Below are 16,382 nucleotides of genomic sequence, written 5' to 3'. Positions count from 1 at the left end.
TGGGGAAGAACAGGTGATTTTACACATAGATTCCAAAACTCCCACTATATGCAAGAATAATTGATGAAGATTGAATGCAATGATTAGTCGACAACTGCATTATCATTCAAGCATCAGACTACTAGAATCCTAAAGGAAAACTAGATTGGCAGATCTTTATTCATATGGTAATTTTGAATTTTGTATGTTGCTATGTAAGTTTGGTGTAAAAATAAAAATTATTTATTAACAGAAATGAACATTACAAACATATTGATGTTTGTAATTGAAGATTAATATAAAGAGGTACAGAGTCTTCAGTCTCTGTGCTGAGATTTTCCACAATTATAGGGTTTAGGTTAAGATCTTCAATGTTTTGCCATCTTAGTATGTTTGTCTATTTTATTCTGATATCAGATACTTTTCAATCCAAAAAATTCCTGGGCCTGAAAACTTGCACTGTTTTGTCTGACAATCATCCTAACTGTTTCAAAAGGCTCTAAAAATCAGCTCAAAACTTATTAGCATCAGTTCTAAACACTGTTAGCAGCCATCCTCAGTTTATGACAACAAGAGAAATATGCCTGACTAATTAATGCTCAGCTTGAGCAATCAGCATTACTAAAGCTGGTTCTTCTGTGAGTAGCCAGTGCCAATTGTGATTCAGACCAACATCGCTTAAAGTCTCATGAGAAATAATTTCTGGTTGTTGTACAACTGTTAACATTATTTGCGTGAGTGGATGCTGAAGAAGCAATGTTAGGGTACTAAAAAGAAGTCGATACCTTCTTAATGACTGCTGCAAACTCAAATTCACAATATTGACTAATGCCAAGTTAGATCTATTTTTGCCTGTGTAATGCTTTCTTTTTGGGAATTGCAGAGATGAATTTCTAGACCCTATTCACTTACCAGACATTGTACACAGTTGAAATTATAGCTATGGTGGCAAATCTAATGCCACTACTCATAAAGCATATGGTTAACGTACTGCGCTTCAAGGTCAAACTAAGCTATCAAATTCACTCTAACCAGCTATTTTCAAAAGTCTTTACCAGGATGTTCAATCCAACACCCTGCATTAGCAGAGCATTCCATCTCTGCAAGTGACTAAATAAACAGGGTGACTTCTGCTCTTGTGTTGAGTGTACTTTGAATTATCATCTATGACATGAAGGTTAGGATAATTGGTTGATGTAGTGTTCTTAAATAAATTGGGATAGGATGGGATGGAAGTAGGAAGGCAGCAAAGAGGAAGAAAACTGCCCCATAAAATAATTATGATGCCTGCACAATAGTACTGATGATTAAGCCTGCTATTTATGTATTCAGCTAATCTCTTTATAAATATCCTATTCAAAACATGAGAGATATTACCTGAGTTTTTTTGTAGTACATTTAACAGTAGGCACTTAAGGGAAAAGAAACACGTACTGATTCATAATAGAAGAATTAGAGTTGATAGCTTAAAAGTGCAGACAAATAGCTTTTTTCCTTTCGATTGAAATGATCTAACACATCCATGACTTGGCCTTAGACAAAATTAAATTGATATTAAAGAGACAGAATTGCATTTGTCAATAAACATACCAATACCAATTTCATAAAAACAGATAAAGCCACTGAAGGACATAGGATAAAGTAGGAGGTGACAGAGATATCGTAACTTTCAGATGTTTTCTTGGGTTCAAAGACTCTCCTGTAAACAGACACTGGATCCCTCTAAACTGGTTATTAACTTTACTAACCATCAAAGACTAAGGGTCTGCAGCAATCTGACCCTTCACTGTGTGTACAGGATACTGTGGTCTCACACATATAACCATGTCAATTCCTTTTATCTTCAGAAGGTGGCTGAGAAGCACAATGTGTAAAATGTGAATGAACAGATAACAATTTGCCCTTTGAGATTCAATCATTCCTAATAGCATGAATCATGGCAAAAATATACCATGAAGTACACTGCATTTCTGAATCGTTGTGACCAGCATTGGAAAGTGAGGCCACTCTGCATCTCTTGCTGTTTTAGATACACTTTATCAGAAAGAGAAAGACAAAAACTGAATTCTGGGTGATCCATAGCTCTCTCAAGAACTATGGCTGGTCCAGCTACCAATCAAGTTTCTATGTTGACTGAGAAAACTGGCCCTTTGTCTGGAACTTAAACTAATCACATTGCCTTTTTAACTTAGTTGAAGGTCATTCCAGCATTAAAATATGGAATAATTCCAGGAACATGCTGGATGATTCTCCACTGGGCACATCACACTGACAGAAAGCTGGCTGTTCTTTACAGAACATCCAGGTGGTACACTGAGCATATCATTGTGTCCACTGCAGCATAAAATACAGAATGCACTGGAAGTCATATACCAGTATGTCTGACCTCTTTCTCCACCCCTGGATTAACAATTGAGTCTAGGGGCATTCTGTAACTTACTGAGCCTCGGGCCGAATACACAATATCTGACCCCTCAGCTGAATGCCATATTTAGAGTGTGTTAACCACTGTTATTGTTTCAGGTTGATGACCTTTCATCAAATCTTGTAAAAGCTAGAAATCAAACATGTCTTAAGTGGGAGGGTGGGGACAACAAAGGGAATGTCTGTGCAACTTCCCACTTCTCTGCAACATAAAAACAACATTTAATTTCTACCTTTCCTAGTTCTCATGAAAGGTTATCAACCTAAAATGTTAACTCTATTTCCTCCTCTATAGATGCTACCTGCCTACTGAGTTTTTCTGGCATTTTCTGTTTTCATTGTTTTCTCTTAATATTACCCTTATCTTTTGACATCCTTCACTTTTGACTGTTGTAATTTTCTTTTTTAAGAGACAGTTTATGAATGTTAAAAGGAGTTTAAGTGCTAAAGTAAATACATTTATAATCTTGCAGAAAAAGTTTCTTTCTCTAACATAGGCAGCTGGGGTAACAATGCATCACATTATTCTTACCTCTGGATAGGTTTTCAATGATCTCTGGATGTTATCTTTCACACTTGCCTTCATTATTTTTTCTACCTCCACCAGCCAGTCTTCCACATTTCCTGTGGGATAGATGTCTTTGAAGAGTTTAATCTCCTCTCCTTCTGCTGAGTACATATGTGTGATGTGTAGGTCCTCTTGGAAATGTAACTGCAAAGTAAACATAAATAAAGTCATTAAAACTGGGACTGCATGTTGTTCATTCTCCAGCACCAGCTGTTGTTGGATTGGCTAAGGTGTGCAACAAGTAGAACTCAGAATGAAGTTTTCACATCTAGCTGACATGCTGCAGTGCAGCCCACACCGATGGAGGCCACAGAATCTCATTTTTAGAAGCCCAACGTAGCTTTCAAGAATGATCTTAGTGCTTGTGCTGAAGCAATACTCAGTTGCTGTGGTAGGAGGGCAAATTGGTGTGAGGAGCCAGGGGAAGTAGGGGTAGACCTTAACCTCTTGTTCAAACATCTGTCCAGCTGCTGCTAACAACATTCAGCAATGCAGTCTTCCTGAGGATGAAGTCTTCATGAATGCTTCAAAAAACATGGTATTGTTCTGATGATCCACAACCACCTGAACACTGATGGAATGGAAACCTTTCCTGTTGAAGAAAATGTTTGACTTACTACTGACTGTCTGCCTGCACTCATGGGATGCCAACAATGCTGGCAAATTCCAATGTCCAAGTTCCTTCGTGTTCCTCACTAAGATCAATGTAGATTATGTCAATTCTCTGTAAATACAAAGCCCAAGTGACCATGCTGCAGTGAGCAGCAAATTGGGAAACATGGTAGAGATCTGCTGTGACTGCTTATAAAGATCTATGGTGAGGAGGTTCGGAGTCTTGGTGACTGACCTCAGCAGAGAGGACAGTCCAGGAATTAGAACAAGGCCAAGTGTCTTCCTGCAGTGTTACACATAACTCAGTGTTAACAACCTTGGAAAACATGGTAATGTAAATATATATTTCTCATCAGGGAGGCCTAGGTAGGGTTCCCAGGCTACACTGAATGGTGAGTTATGGCGAGTTCCCAATACCCCCAATTATTGTGCACTGGCTACGCTGTCACTAATGAGGCACCCACTGAATGAATATCTGAATAGCTAAATCCTGGACCAAACACTCACTGTTAGCTTAGAACACTCTGTGAACTTTGGAAGGTGTTTGAGCAGACTTCAGCAAGTTATGAAGCTGCTCACTCAAGTTGCTGATATCAGCATAATGTTCCTCTAAATCAAGGAACATTACGCTAAGCAACAGATTACTGCTATGTCTTCCTTGTTTTACTGATACTTTTCCATAACGTTTGTAGATTGCATATTTGAGCCCCAATTATGTCAGGAAGGGTGGAATTGGGCATTACGTGATTGTGACGTCATTATGTGTATCTTATGCTTGGACCAAGTCGTATGTACTAATCTAATCCAATTTCACTGTGACCACAATTTCACCCAGAAACACTTCGTCTGGAACTAGTGAAATTTACTCTGGGTAAAATCAAGTTTTTCACGATTGTATCTAAAGCAACACACACTAATTCATCCAATTTCTGAACAACTGAATTTGGAGGATTTTGAGCTGAATTAGGAACTGATTGCTTTCCCAAAGGCAACAGTAGTCATCAATGGCAGAGGCTTTGTCTGTCAACCAAGCATTTGTGGAACTTAATACAGGCCTGGGTAACGGACAGGTTCTGTTTTTACATAAGTCTCTTAGTTGATTTTGTCTGTAAGTCAGAAAATACACAAAAATAACTTGATATGGTAACCATGGCCTGTAAAGGGATTAATGTCAGAGATGTTGATCTTTATCACCATTATCACTTAGGACAAAGGCTTGGCAAAACAATCTGCATGTTTCCAAATGAACAAGATATATTCAGGTTGATTTGGTGCCTTCCATGTCTAAAGGATTTCTTTTAATATGAAGTTGGAAGGAGAATGTGGAGACAATTAAGCATAATGGCTCAAGCTGCTAAATAAAGAAAGGCACTAAGACTGCAAATTCAGTAAAGGTGTGTGACCAGCACTGCAAGAGTATTGCAAAGTAAAGGATTTGTGAATTAAGAAACATTATATTTACTTAAATATTTCTTTGAAACCAAGTTTGAAATTGTGACTAGTGTTGGTCCCTCAAATGATCGGGTACATAGCAGCTCAGGAGGTTTCAGAGGAGGGACACTAGTTACCTGCTTTAATTTTCCTCATTCCTAAGACACACCATGAGGTCTAAACCCTTTTACTTGGAAAAGTGCAGGCTTTGAGGAGAAATAATTGGGGTCTTTGGTCATGAAATAGTTTTACCTTAATGGAATTTGCAAAAATATTTAGACTAAGAAGGTTATGGATGACTAAGCTGAATCTGAATGTACCAGGTCTTAATCCCTTTCTGTGCATTAAAAATTTCCGTAAGAGGTGAAAGCACTGTTTGTGTTTCATCAACTGTCTACAAGCACTGAAAGTGGCAGTATTGACATACTGTAAAATATCACCAGTTCTGCTGCTGCTGTGGCCAACACAAAATTCATAAAGAAATCAAGAACAATTATCTTTTAAAAGAAAGAATCAGTCTGGCCTTGCCATCAATAGCCCTCTGCTCCTGTCAACGGATTAAGGCTCAACTTCTGTGTTCTTGCCACAACGAGTTACCATAAGAAGCATCATTAATGGCTGGTGGGCCTGCCCCTTGTCTTTGAGGTTTGGCAGGATAATTCCACTGGCAGCAGAAAGTTCCATCTGATACAATTGTACTTCTGGCAATTTACCAAGCAAGTTGGGGGAAGTTCAAGATATCCTACTGAAAAACATATTCTAGATAATCATTTAAAAAGCTAATTTTAGAAACAAATTTTTAAAAAAATTCTGTAAATTTCTTATTTCCTTAATTTTGAAGTGATTCTATTACTATCTGCTGCTAAGAACTAAATAATATTTAATACATTTTACCCAACATAATTCGGATGTGAATTGTGGGTATTAGAACATGTTCTGCTCCAGGAACTGAGTATCAGCGACAGGAATGTCCAGGCAATCCATAATATTGTTGGTGTAATGCCTCTTCTGCTTTCCCTTGGCTCTCATTTCAGAAGTGTGGCATTTTAAAGAAAAAGTCCCGCACCAAATATTTTTTGATGCCTCTTTAATTTTATCCTTCTGTGTATACTAGAAACTAGGTAATGACTTAGAAACTTTTTTTGTGTTATGCATTGGAATTTTATCTAAAATCCAAATTAAATTCATTTGCACAAGGAATCCTTATAGCCACAGACAGCAATCAAAGAGGTGAAAAATCAGTACTGAACTCACATAGGCTTAAAACATTTCCTTTTATGTTCTTCCTTTTTGACTTACATGAGCAATGTTCTCAAAACACACTTGCGCAAATGAGGCTGAACAGCAGTAGGATCTTTAGTTTGAGACAAGATCTCGAGCAATTCATCATCTGATAGAAAGTAGAATCTGTAACAAAAAGAATGGATTCATGTTCAACACAAAAAAAAACACCAATAAAATTTGGCATTTTACCATTAAACTGTGGTAATTAGACCTATCCCAAATTATTTATTTACCCATGTCTCTAAGATGGATCTATTTATTCTGTAACCTCTGCAAGGAGTTTCCTCTGAGTATTACTGCCCCAAAAAACTGTAAATAATATACACAACTGGACCATATCCACAGAGCTCTGAATAATTAGGAAAGTTGGTTTTGTGAATGTCAGATGCTATTGATGTGCACAAAGGTGATATAATGAGACCAGAATAGTGTAATAAACCGTTTCAATATAGAGAAATAGCAGTAGATATTAGAGAACAGCACAGAGGAGGAATATGGTTGTACTGATGTGTAGCCTGTGGAAGCCATCACTACAGGGACAAATTGAAATAGGGAACACAAACAAGACCTGAAGGTGTTTGATGGGGAATATAAACCCCAAGGTAACAATGATCTTTTATAGAACAATGGTTTGTTTCTACCAGAGACATTTTGTTATAATTCGGTCTCCATCCAAAAGTAAAGATATTTTAGATTTGAAGAATATAGAGAGAACAATGAAAACAGTACTGTGGTTTAGGCACCTTAACTTCAATACGAGATTAAAAAAAAGCAATTCCTATAGAGAAAGGATACTGGAGATAACATTAAATTTTCTAGATTCCAAGAATTATAAATTAACGAAGCCTATCATTCCTTTGACATCAGTAGAAGCTCTGAAGTTGATGAGTACTGCTTTAAGTTTGAAAGAGAACATTAACATGGAATATATATTAACTACTTGATACAGAGAGCGTTAGATGTTTAGAAAGACCATCAAGGGATACAGGAGGGTGGCATCCTCGAGGAAGCTGAGAAGTTATTTCATATAATAAATGATTGAGGCATAGAAGAAATTACTATAATAATTTTTAACTTTGAAGCTGCAATTATCTTTTTCCAGTACAGTACATTTATATGTTCCTAAAGTTATTCGGTTTGATGAAGATCTCAAATACTGGGGACCATACATTAAACATTTCAGAGCCAAGGGTAGGAGGGGAAGTTGGCAAAATATTTTCACCCAATAGGTAAAAGAATTGTGCAAAAATTACTGAATTGAATGATAAAAGCTGAAATGGATAAAGTTGATTCAAGAAACAACAGTGCATGAGAAAGTGGGTAAGAGGGGACTACTTTATGAAGAAATGGACAGACTGGTGTAACCTGGTGTCTTCTCCTGTTACTAAAAATAAAGTGTTTTTTTATTGTGGGAGAGGAGGTTAATAGTTACGTTAGAAACATGGCATGCTATGAAGACTATATCAGAATACTAATTTAATTCTATATTTCAAAGAATAAAAACTTGCAATTATATAGCATCTCCCACAAGCTCAACATATATAGAAGTGCTTTAAAGCCAAATAAATCTATAAAATACCTTCATTAGGAAACATGTCATAAAATTTGCCACAGCAGAGCTCCCATAAGATAATTGACTAAATAATCTGTTTTAGATTATCTGATCTTCAAAATTGTGTCATGAGACTTCTTTATGTCCACCAAGGCCTAATGGAATCTGGTTTATCATATGTACAATATCACATTCAAGAGTGTAGCTCTCATCTCAATCTAAATTTTATCATTAGCCTAAAAAATTCTTTTGTTCCTATTTGGAAGAACAGAATGAGCATAATATGGCTAACACTGTTATTGTGCAGATGGACTCATGATCCTCTCAAGCACTGTCAGGTTTAACTGTCCATCAGTGCCATTTGCTTGCTTCAGCACACACTAATAATCTGTCCTGTAGCGATGACATGCAGCTGCCAGCACTAGTGGCGCACACTATCTTGTGATCCAGCCCATAATGGGAATACTCACCACACACATAACTTGCACAGAATGACGCTGTGTGTAGTATAGCTATCATAAAGCTAAGAGAGAAAAGTAAGCATGAAAGGACTTGGAGACCTTGGTGGAACATATATTTAGGAGGAGAAATGGGTGCATGGGTCCACATGAGATCCAACAGGGCTACACCTAGGCAGCCCTGGCAGACAGTTGCTCTGGAGATCTCTGCTAGGACAAAATTCTTACATCTGCTATGTCCATAATCAGTTTCTCATCAGCCTCATCCTCTGGGCTGAAGTAAAGTAAAATGAAACTTTGTTTCCTTGAGTATAGAGTTGGTTGAGCTCCCCAATGCAGCATTGAACAGCAAACAGTGAGGTGTAGCATAGATTAGTGGCAGTGGCCTGGAAGCTTAGAGTGACTGTGACCTTGATTTCAACAACAATGGGAGTCCAGGAGCCAGTGTTTGAAGTCATATGAGCTCATTGATCTAATTGGTGAAATGCATCTTATGTCATTATGAGGCTGAATCCCTGGGTAGATAAGATCTTGGGTGTTCAGCCCTGCTATGCCTCCACCGAGCTGTTCCCTGGCTGCCTGTGGTGATTGCCAATGCCTACGTCCATTTCCATGTCATCCACCGAGAGTGGTCTTGGGTGTAAATAAATACCACTGGAAGTAAGTTTTGAGTGCAGAAGTCCAGTTGAAGGTGCAAGGAAGAATCAATAGTAAGTGTGAACAATCAGTTATGCAGGCGTGGTGGAGCAGCCTGGCAAAGAATGCAACTTGAAAGTGATTGGCCCTTTAAATAGCAAGGTTTCAGGGGAAAAGCTGATTGTGTTGTGAGTAAACTAGGAATGTTGTTTTTCAGACCAGTGTGATTAAGAGTCACAAGAATGGACATTGCATTATTGCTGATGTCACTGGGACTAATTTAATGCCAAAAACACATTTCTTGAACAAATCAAAATCTAAACAGAAAGTCAGGAGTCAAATTTTCCTCTGGGACCTAATCAGCCTAGGATTGGGTGCAATTTTGCTCTATCCCATGTTAATTCTATTCTCAACCACAGAACACTTTTAATCAGCACTGTGAAAATGAATCTCTATGCCCTCATCTCTGGAATCTGGAACTCCCAAACATTTGATTCAGATGTAATAGTACTGCTTCTGTGCCATATCTGATGGCAGGCCTGTGCTCCAAGATTATTTCCAGGAGTAGTTTATAACTTGACTGGAGCATCACGCAAAATGCTGGAGGAACTCAGCAAGTCAGGCAGCATCTATGGAGGGAGATGAACAGTTGACATTTCGGGTGTCTCCATTATAACCAAACTACTTGCCTTTGTAGAGATTGTTATGATTTTTCTGAGCAATTGTCTCATTTTAGTCCATGGAGTTCCATGGTTGAGTCAAATACAGGAAGTCCCTGACTTACGAACGCCTGACTTACGAACGCCCATACTTAAGAACCGACCTTTGTGATCGGTTCATAAGCGGGCCCGGGCCCGGGCCCTGATCCTACCCTGGCAGCGGTACACCTTCTTTGGCCCATCCCCGGGCCAAGTGCGCACATGTGGCTGGGAAACCCCGGGCCAAGTGCATATGTGCAGCTGGGGCCATGTGCGGCCGTGACCCCCGGCCCAAGTGCGCATGCACGGCTGCGATCCCCAGCCCAAGTGCGCATGCGTGGCCACGATCCCCCAGCCCAAATGCGCATGCGCAGACACTGTTCCGAGTTACATACAAAATCGGGTTATGAACAGTCTCAAAAATGGAACTCGTTCGTAACCCGGGGACTTCCTGTACAGCAATTTTTTTTAAAAGTCAGTTTTTTTAAGGAGGCCTTCCACCAATCTATGCAAGCACATAATCTCATTTTCTCAAACGTCGTTCTATAACATTCAGGAAACTACTCTGCAACATCCCTTGTATCTATTTCAGAAAAATAAACATAATCTTTCTCACAGTTTTTTTTACAATGACAAAAAAAAACTGGGTACCTTGGGAAAGAGCCTCTCTTTGTCTCCAGATATTCACTGAGACCTTTCTGCACAAGGTCAAGTTGTTTGTTACATTCACGCAAGTTCTCCAGCAGCCTTCCATCAGGGCATAATTCAATTATCTGTGGAAAGGGACTAAAATGTTAAAAAATAATCATAATTCTCATGTCCAAGATTAGCTACTTCATAAGATATAATATCCAAACCAATTATAATTATGTGATTTCATGTGATTCTAACTGTAAATTACACACTTACTGTGAGCATGCTTATACATAAGTAGTATTTGTATAAGTGAACAAACCAAAATCAACATTTCTATCCCACTTTCATAGAAAATCCTCATAGCTCGTGCAACAACCATCTCACAAGATAATTTCAGCATTAACATAAAAGACAAGGAAGACTGTTTTATTATCATTTCTTTACATTGATGCCATGGACCGACTGATGAAAGAAGCCATAGCAAGAAACAGATGAGATATTCCAAGAGAATTCAACTCAAGAATTAGCAAAGTTGACCAATTCTTTAACTTGCTAATGAATATCTGGACATGAAAACAAGAGGGTATGACTACAAAGCTAAAGATCTTCAACAGCAACAAACTCAGTATTTTGTGAAAGGAGTCAAAGCACTAGCAGTTTACAATAACCTTCCAAAACAAGTGCCCATAGGAGATGTTCAGAATTTTCATATCAGAAGAATCTCAAAGCAAGTTCTGCATCAAAAAGCAAATGCAAATGAAAAGGAGGCGACAAAAATGCTTGAAACATTGAATGACACTAGAAGCGCTCCCCACAATGAGTCTTCTCTGGAAACCAGACAGGAAAAACAAAAAGAGTTATCCTAAGGAGACAAGGCAAAGAAAGGTAGATAAAAAATAAAATGTGTGACCAAATGTAGGATACCATCAACAGAAAGGCCATGATGCTCTCTTGTGGTAGCATTTTGAGGCATGAAAGGGATTGAAGGAATTCAAATAAAAACATTAAATTATGATTATAATTAGCATATCATTCATGGTTTCATGTGTCCATGCACGTGTCAACAAATGCAGCACAGATGGAGTTCAGGAGAGAGAAAAACCTTGCTTGTGTATCCCCTTCTGCATTATTGGCCACAGAGGTTATATGTGTCAGAAAAGATTTGGCTTTGGTCACATTGATGTCATATTATCTCTGGCTCCTGACAGACTGATTTTTACCAACTCTGCATGCACTGCATACTTTCATACCTCCTACTTACTCAAGATCCTTTACAAAAAGACAATTGTAGAATCAAACCTGCTGTTGACTAATTTACGAAATACTAGGAAAAAGCAGACCAGGTTTTTGTTTTAAATATCACTATGGCTTTGACCTTCAATCTGCCATAGATGAGGTAGCAAGCCAGTTTTCATTAATAAATGTGATGGCAATGTAAAATGAAAGCCTTAACATTAATATGCATTTACAAAATGCTGCTTTACTTTCCTTGGTGTTTCATTAGAGCCTTATTAAAAAACAAAATCTGATTTTAAGGGATCAGATATAAAGGAACTAAATAGGTAGAGAACTGGAGAAATTTAAGGAGGAAATTTCAAAAATAGATGCTGAAATTCTGGTTGTTAATGCACAAGAGGATACAATTGGAGAAGCCCAGAGACTTCAATGGGTTACAGAGCTGAAAGACATAATAGTTTCAGGGAGAGTTAAGTGAAGGACGAGAATTTTAAAATTAATGCTTTACTTAAATTAACCAGGAGCATATGTCAGCAAGCATACAAATTAGGAGCAGGAGTAGACCACTCAGCCCCTTAAGCTGACTTCACTACTTAATAAAATCATGGTTGATTTGTTTATAATCTCAACTCTGCATTTGTGTCTACTCATAGTAATCATTCATCCCTTGCTCATCAAGAACAAATCTACTTGTGCCTTAAAAATATATGGACTGCTTCCAGCACCTTTCAAAGAAGAGTTCTGAAAGAAAAAAAATCACTTCATCTCTATCTTAAGTGAGCAACCGGTTATTTTTAAACAGTGACCCTTATTTCTAAATTCTCCCACTAAAGACATCCTCTCCACATCCACCTTGTCAAGACCTCTCAGGATCTTACATGTTTTACTTGTCACCTCTCACTCTTCTAAAATCCAGTGGATACAAGACTAGCTTGTCCAACTTTTCCTCATAAGACAATCCACCCTTTGCAGGTATTGGTCTCATAAATCTTCACTGAACTGCTTCCAATGCATTTAGATCCTTCCTTAAATTAGGAAATCTATATTGTACACTGTACTCCAGATGTGATCTCACTAATGCCCTATGGAACTGAACAATACTTGTGTATTCAATGCCTCTATCAATAAATAATAACATTGTTAGCTTTCCTCATCACTTGCTTCCCTACATATTAGCCCCTTATGAATCATGGAGTAGAACATCTAGATCTTTCTGCATCTCAGCCCTGCAATCTCACATTTTACAAAATAAGCTTCTTTATTTTTCATGCCAAGATGAGAAATTTCATACTTTCTCACATTCTGCTCCATTTATCAAATTTTGACCACTTACTTAACCTGTCTCCCTTTGTAGCCTCCTTCTGTCCTCTTCACAACTTACTCTCTTATCTTTGCAGCAAAGCAAATTCAGTAACGGTACCTTCAGAGTCGTCATTTATATAATGTAAAAATTGAGGTCCCACACTGATCCCTATGACAGACTGCTTGCCAATCAGAAAAAGACCAGTTTATGCCTACTCTTTGTTTCCTATTAGCCAGGCAATCTTCTATCCTACTCAATATGTTACCTCCTACACCATGAGCTCTTACTCAACAACTTTTGATGCAGCAACTTCTCAAATGCCTCCTGGAAATTCAAGAATAGTGCATCCACCAGTTCCCCTTTACCTTACAGCTTATGTTGCTTCTTCAAAGAACTCCAATAAATTGGTCAAGCATGATTTTCCTTTCACAAAACCATGCTTACTTTGCCTGATAACCTTGAATTTTTCCGAATGCCCTGCAATAACATCATTTAACAATAGCTTCTAACATTTTCCCTATGTCAGACGCTAAGTTCACCGGTCTGTAATTTCCTGCTTTCTGATTCTTTCCTTTTTGAATAAAGGAGCTGCATTTGCTATTTTCCAGTCTCAAAGTCAAGTTTATTATCTATGGAATCTTCCTCAAATCTATGCAATTTTACAAAATTAAAACCAACTTTCCCACTAGACACTTATTTTAATAATCTAGTATGAAATTCATTAGGTCCTGGAGGTTTGGCAGGCCACAGTTCAGTACCACTTTCCTAATGATTGCATTTTACCTGAGTTCCTCCACTGCCACCTTCTAATTCCTAATTTATTGGTATTTCTGGGAAGCACGCAGGGAAGGGTGACTTGTTGCAGGATTGTATAAAGACAGCAGAGTTTTGCAGGAACTTAAAGATGGAGGGCAGTCAGGAGTGCAAGTAAGTTGTCAATGGTAACAAAGGCAAGGATCATAGAATCATAGAACAGTACAGCACAATACAGGCCCTTCAGCCCACAATGTTGTGCCAACCTTTAAACCTCACCTAAGACTATCTAACCCATTCCTCCCACATATCCTTCTATTTTAAATTCCTCCATATGCTTTTCTAGTAATCTCTTGAATTGGACCAATGTACCTGCATCCACCACCGCCCCAGGCAGCGCATTCCATGCCCCAACCACTCTCTGGGTAAAAAATCTTGCTCTGGTATCTCCCTTGAAATTCCCACCGATTATTTTAAAGCCATGCCCTCTTGTATTGAGCATTGGTGCCCTGGGAAAGAGGCGCTGGCTGTCTACTCTATCTATTCTTCTTAATATTTTATACACCTCTATCATGTCTCCTCTCATCCTCCTTCTCTCCAAAGAGTAAAGCCCTAGCTTCCTTAGTCTCTCCTTATAATGCATAATCTCTAAACCAGGCAGCATCCTGGGAAATCTCCTCTGCACCCTTTCCAATGCTTCTACATCCTTCCTGTAATGAGGTGACCAGAACTGGACACAGTACTCTAAGTGTGGTCTAACCATAGTTTTGTAGAGCTGCATCATTACCTCGCGGCTCTTAAACTCGATCCCTCAACTTATGAATGCTAGCGTCCCATAAGCTTTCTTAACTACCCTATCTACCTGTGAGGCAACTTTCAGGGATCTGTGGATATGAACCCTCAGATCCCTCTGCTCCTCCACACTACCCAGAATCCTGCCACTAACTTTGTACTCCGTGTTGGAGTTTGTCCTTCCAAAGTGTACCACCTCACACTTCTCCAGATTGAACTCCATCTGCCACTTCTCAGCCCAGCTCTGCACCCTATCAATGTCCCTCTGCAAACTTCTACAATCCTCTACATTATCCACAACACCACCAACCTTTGTGTCGTCTGCAGACTTGCCAACCCACCCTTCTACCCAGTCATCCAAGTCATTAATAAAAATCACGAAAAGTAGGTCCCAGAACTGATCCTTGTGGGACACCGCTAGTCACAGCCCTCCAATCTGAATGCACTCCCTCCACCACAACCCTCTGCTTTCTACAGGCAAGCCAATTCTGAATCCACACGGCCAATCTTCCCTGGATCCCATGCCCTCTGACCTTCTGAAGAAGCCTACCACGTGGAACCTTGTCAAATGCCTTACTAAAATCCATGTAGACCACATCTACTGCACTACCCTCATCAATCTGCCTGGTCACCTCCTCAAAGAACTCTATCAGCCTTGAGAGACATGATCTGCCCTTCGCAAAGCTATGCTGGCTGTCCCTGATCAGACCATGTTTCTCTAAATGCCCATGGATCCTATCTCTAAGAATCCTTTCCAACAGCTTGCCCACCACAGACGTAAGGCTCACTGGTCTATAATTCCCTGGACTATCCCTACTACCTTTTTTGAATAAGGGGACAACATTTGCCACCTTCGGTACCATTCCTGTGGACAACGAGGACTCAAAGATCCTAGCCAACGGTTCCACAACCTCCTCCTCGCTTCGTGGAGGAGCCTGGGGAATGTTCCGTCAGGCCCCGGGGACTTATCTAATATTTTCTAACAGCTCCAACACATCCTCTCACTTGATATCAACATGCTCTAGAACATTAACCTTACCAACACTGTCCTCAGTGTCATCAAGGCCCTTCTCCTTGGTGAATACTGAAGAGAAGTATTCACCGAGGACCTCACCCACTTCCACAGCTTCCAGGCACATCTTCCCACCTTTGTCTCTAATTGGATGAAAGCTTCAGAGGCAGGGGAAGAGTTACAGAGTTGGAGGCAATAGGAGTGGGACAGATATGTGATCGGAATCTCACCTTGAGATTATGTCATTCAGTTTCCTAACAGTCCAAACTAGCTTGAAAGAGTTGCCCTGGAGTGGAATGGAGTCAGTGTCTCAAGAACAGAATTTGCAGCAAGGATCAAAGACCTTGACCTTCTGGTACTTAAGTTTCAACACGTGAAGTGCTGAATAACAAAGGACCAGCCAATTATTAAACAGTAGATACATCAGAAGAGATGATAGGTACAGCCAAGCGTCATCAGCAAAGATGTGGAACCTGTCAATATGTTTGCTGATGACATAGAAGGCATACGGTGTGCTTCCCTTCATTGGTTGGGGCACTGAGTATAAGAGTCAGGAAGTCATGTTGCAGTTATATAAAACTTTGGTTAGGCCACACTTGGAGTATTGTGTGCAATTTTGTTCACCCTATTACAGGAAGGATGTGGATGCTTTGGAAATGGTGCAAAAGAGGTTTACCGGGATGCTGCCTGGATTAGGGTATGAGCTATAAGGTGAAGTTGGACAAAGTTGGGTTGTTTTCTCTGAAGCGTCGGAGGCTGAGGTGAACCTGATAGAAGTTTAAAAAATTATGAGAGGCATAGATAGGGTTGACAGTCGGAATCTTTTTCCCCAGAGTAGAAATGTCAAATACCAGAAGACATACATTTAAGGTGAGAGGGGGAAAGCATATAGAAGATGTGCAGGGCAAGTTTTTTTACACAGAGAGTGGTAGGTGCCTGGAATACACTGCCAGGGGTAGTGATGGAAGCAGATATGGTAGTGGCATTTAAGAAGCTTTTAGAGTGAAT

At 39.3% G+C, this 16,382-nt stretch overlaps 1 protein-coding gene across 1 annotated transcript in view; it reads right to left on the bottom strand.

The window, feature by feature from the left end:
- dnah1 (dynein, axonemal, heavy chain 1) overlaps positions 1-16,382 on the bottom strand; it is a gene marked incomplete at its 5' end in the record, with an annotated part of 293,077 nt that overhangs the window by 200,700 nt on the left and 75,995 nt on the right. The window contains 4 exon segments of the mRNA XM_052017691.1: positions 2,936-3,115; positions 6,314-6,334; positions 6,337-6,421; positions 10,294-10,415. Coding sequence (XP_051873651.1) covers positions 2,936-3,115; positions 6,314-6,334; positions 6,337-6,421; positions 10,294-10,415 — 408 coding nt within the window.

Source organism: Pristis pectinata, chromosome 6, assembly GCF_009764475.1.
Source record: "Pristis pectinata isolate sPriPec2 chromosome 6, sPriPec2.1.pri, whole genome shotgun sequence".
NCBI lineage: Eukaryota > Metazoa > Chordata > Chondrichthyes > Rhinopristiformes > Pristidae > Pristis > Pristis pectinata.
The sequence above is the reverse complement of the archived record's forward strand: the minus strand, read 5'-3'. Positions and strand labels throughout refer to the sequence as shown.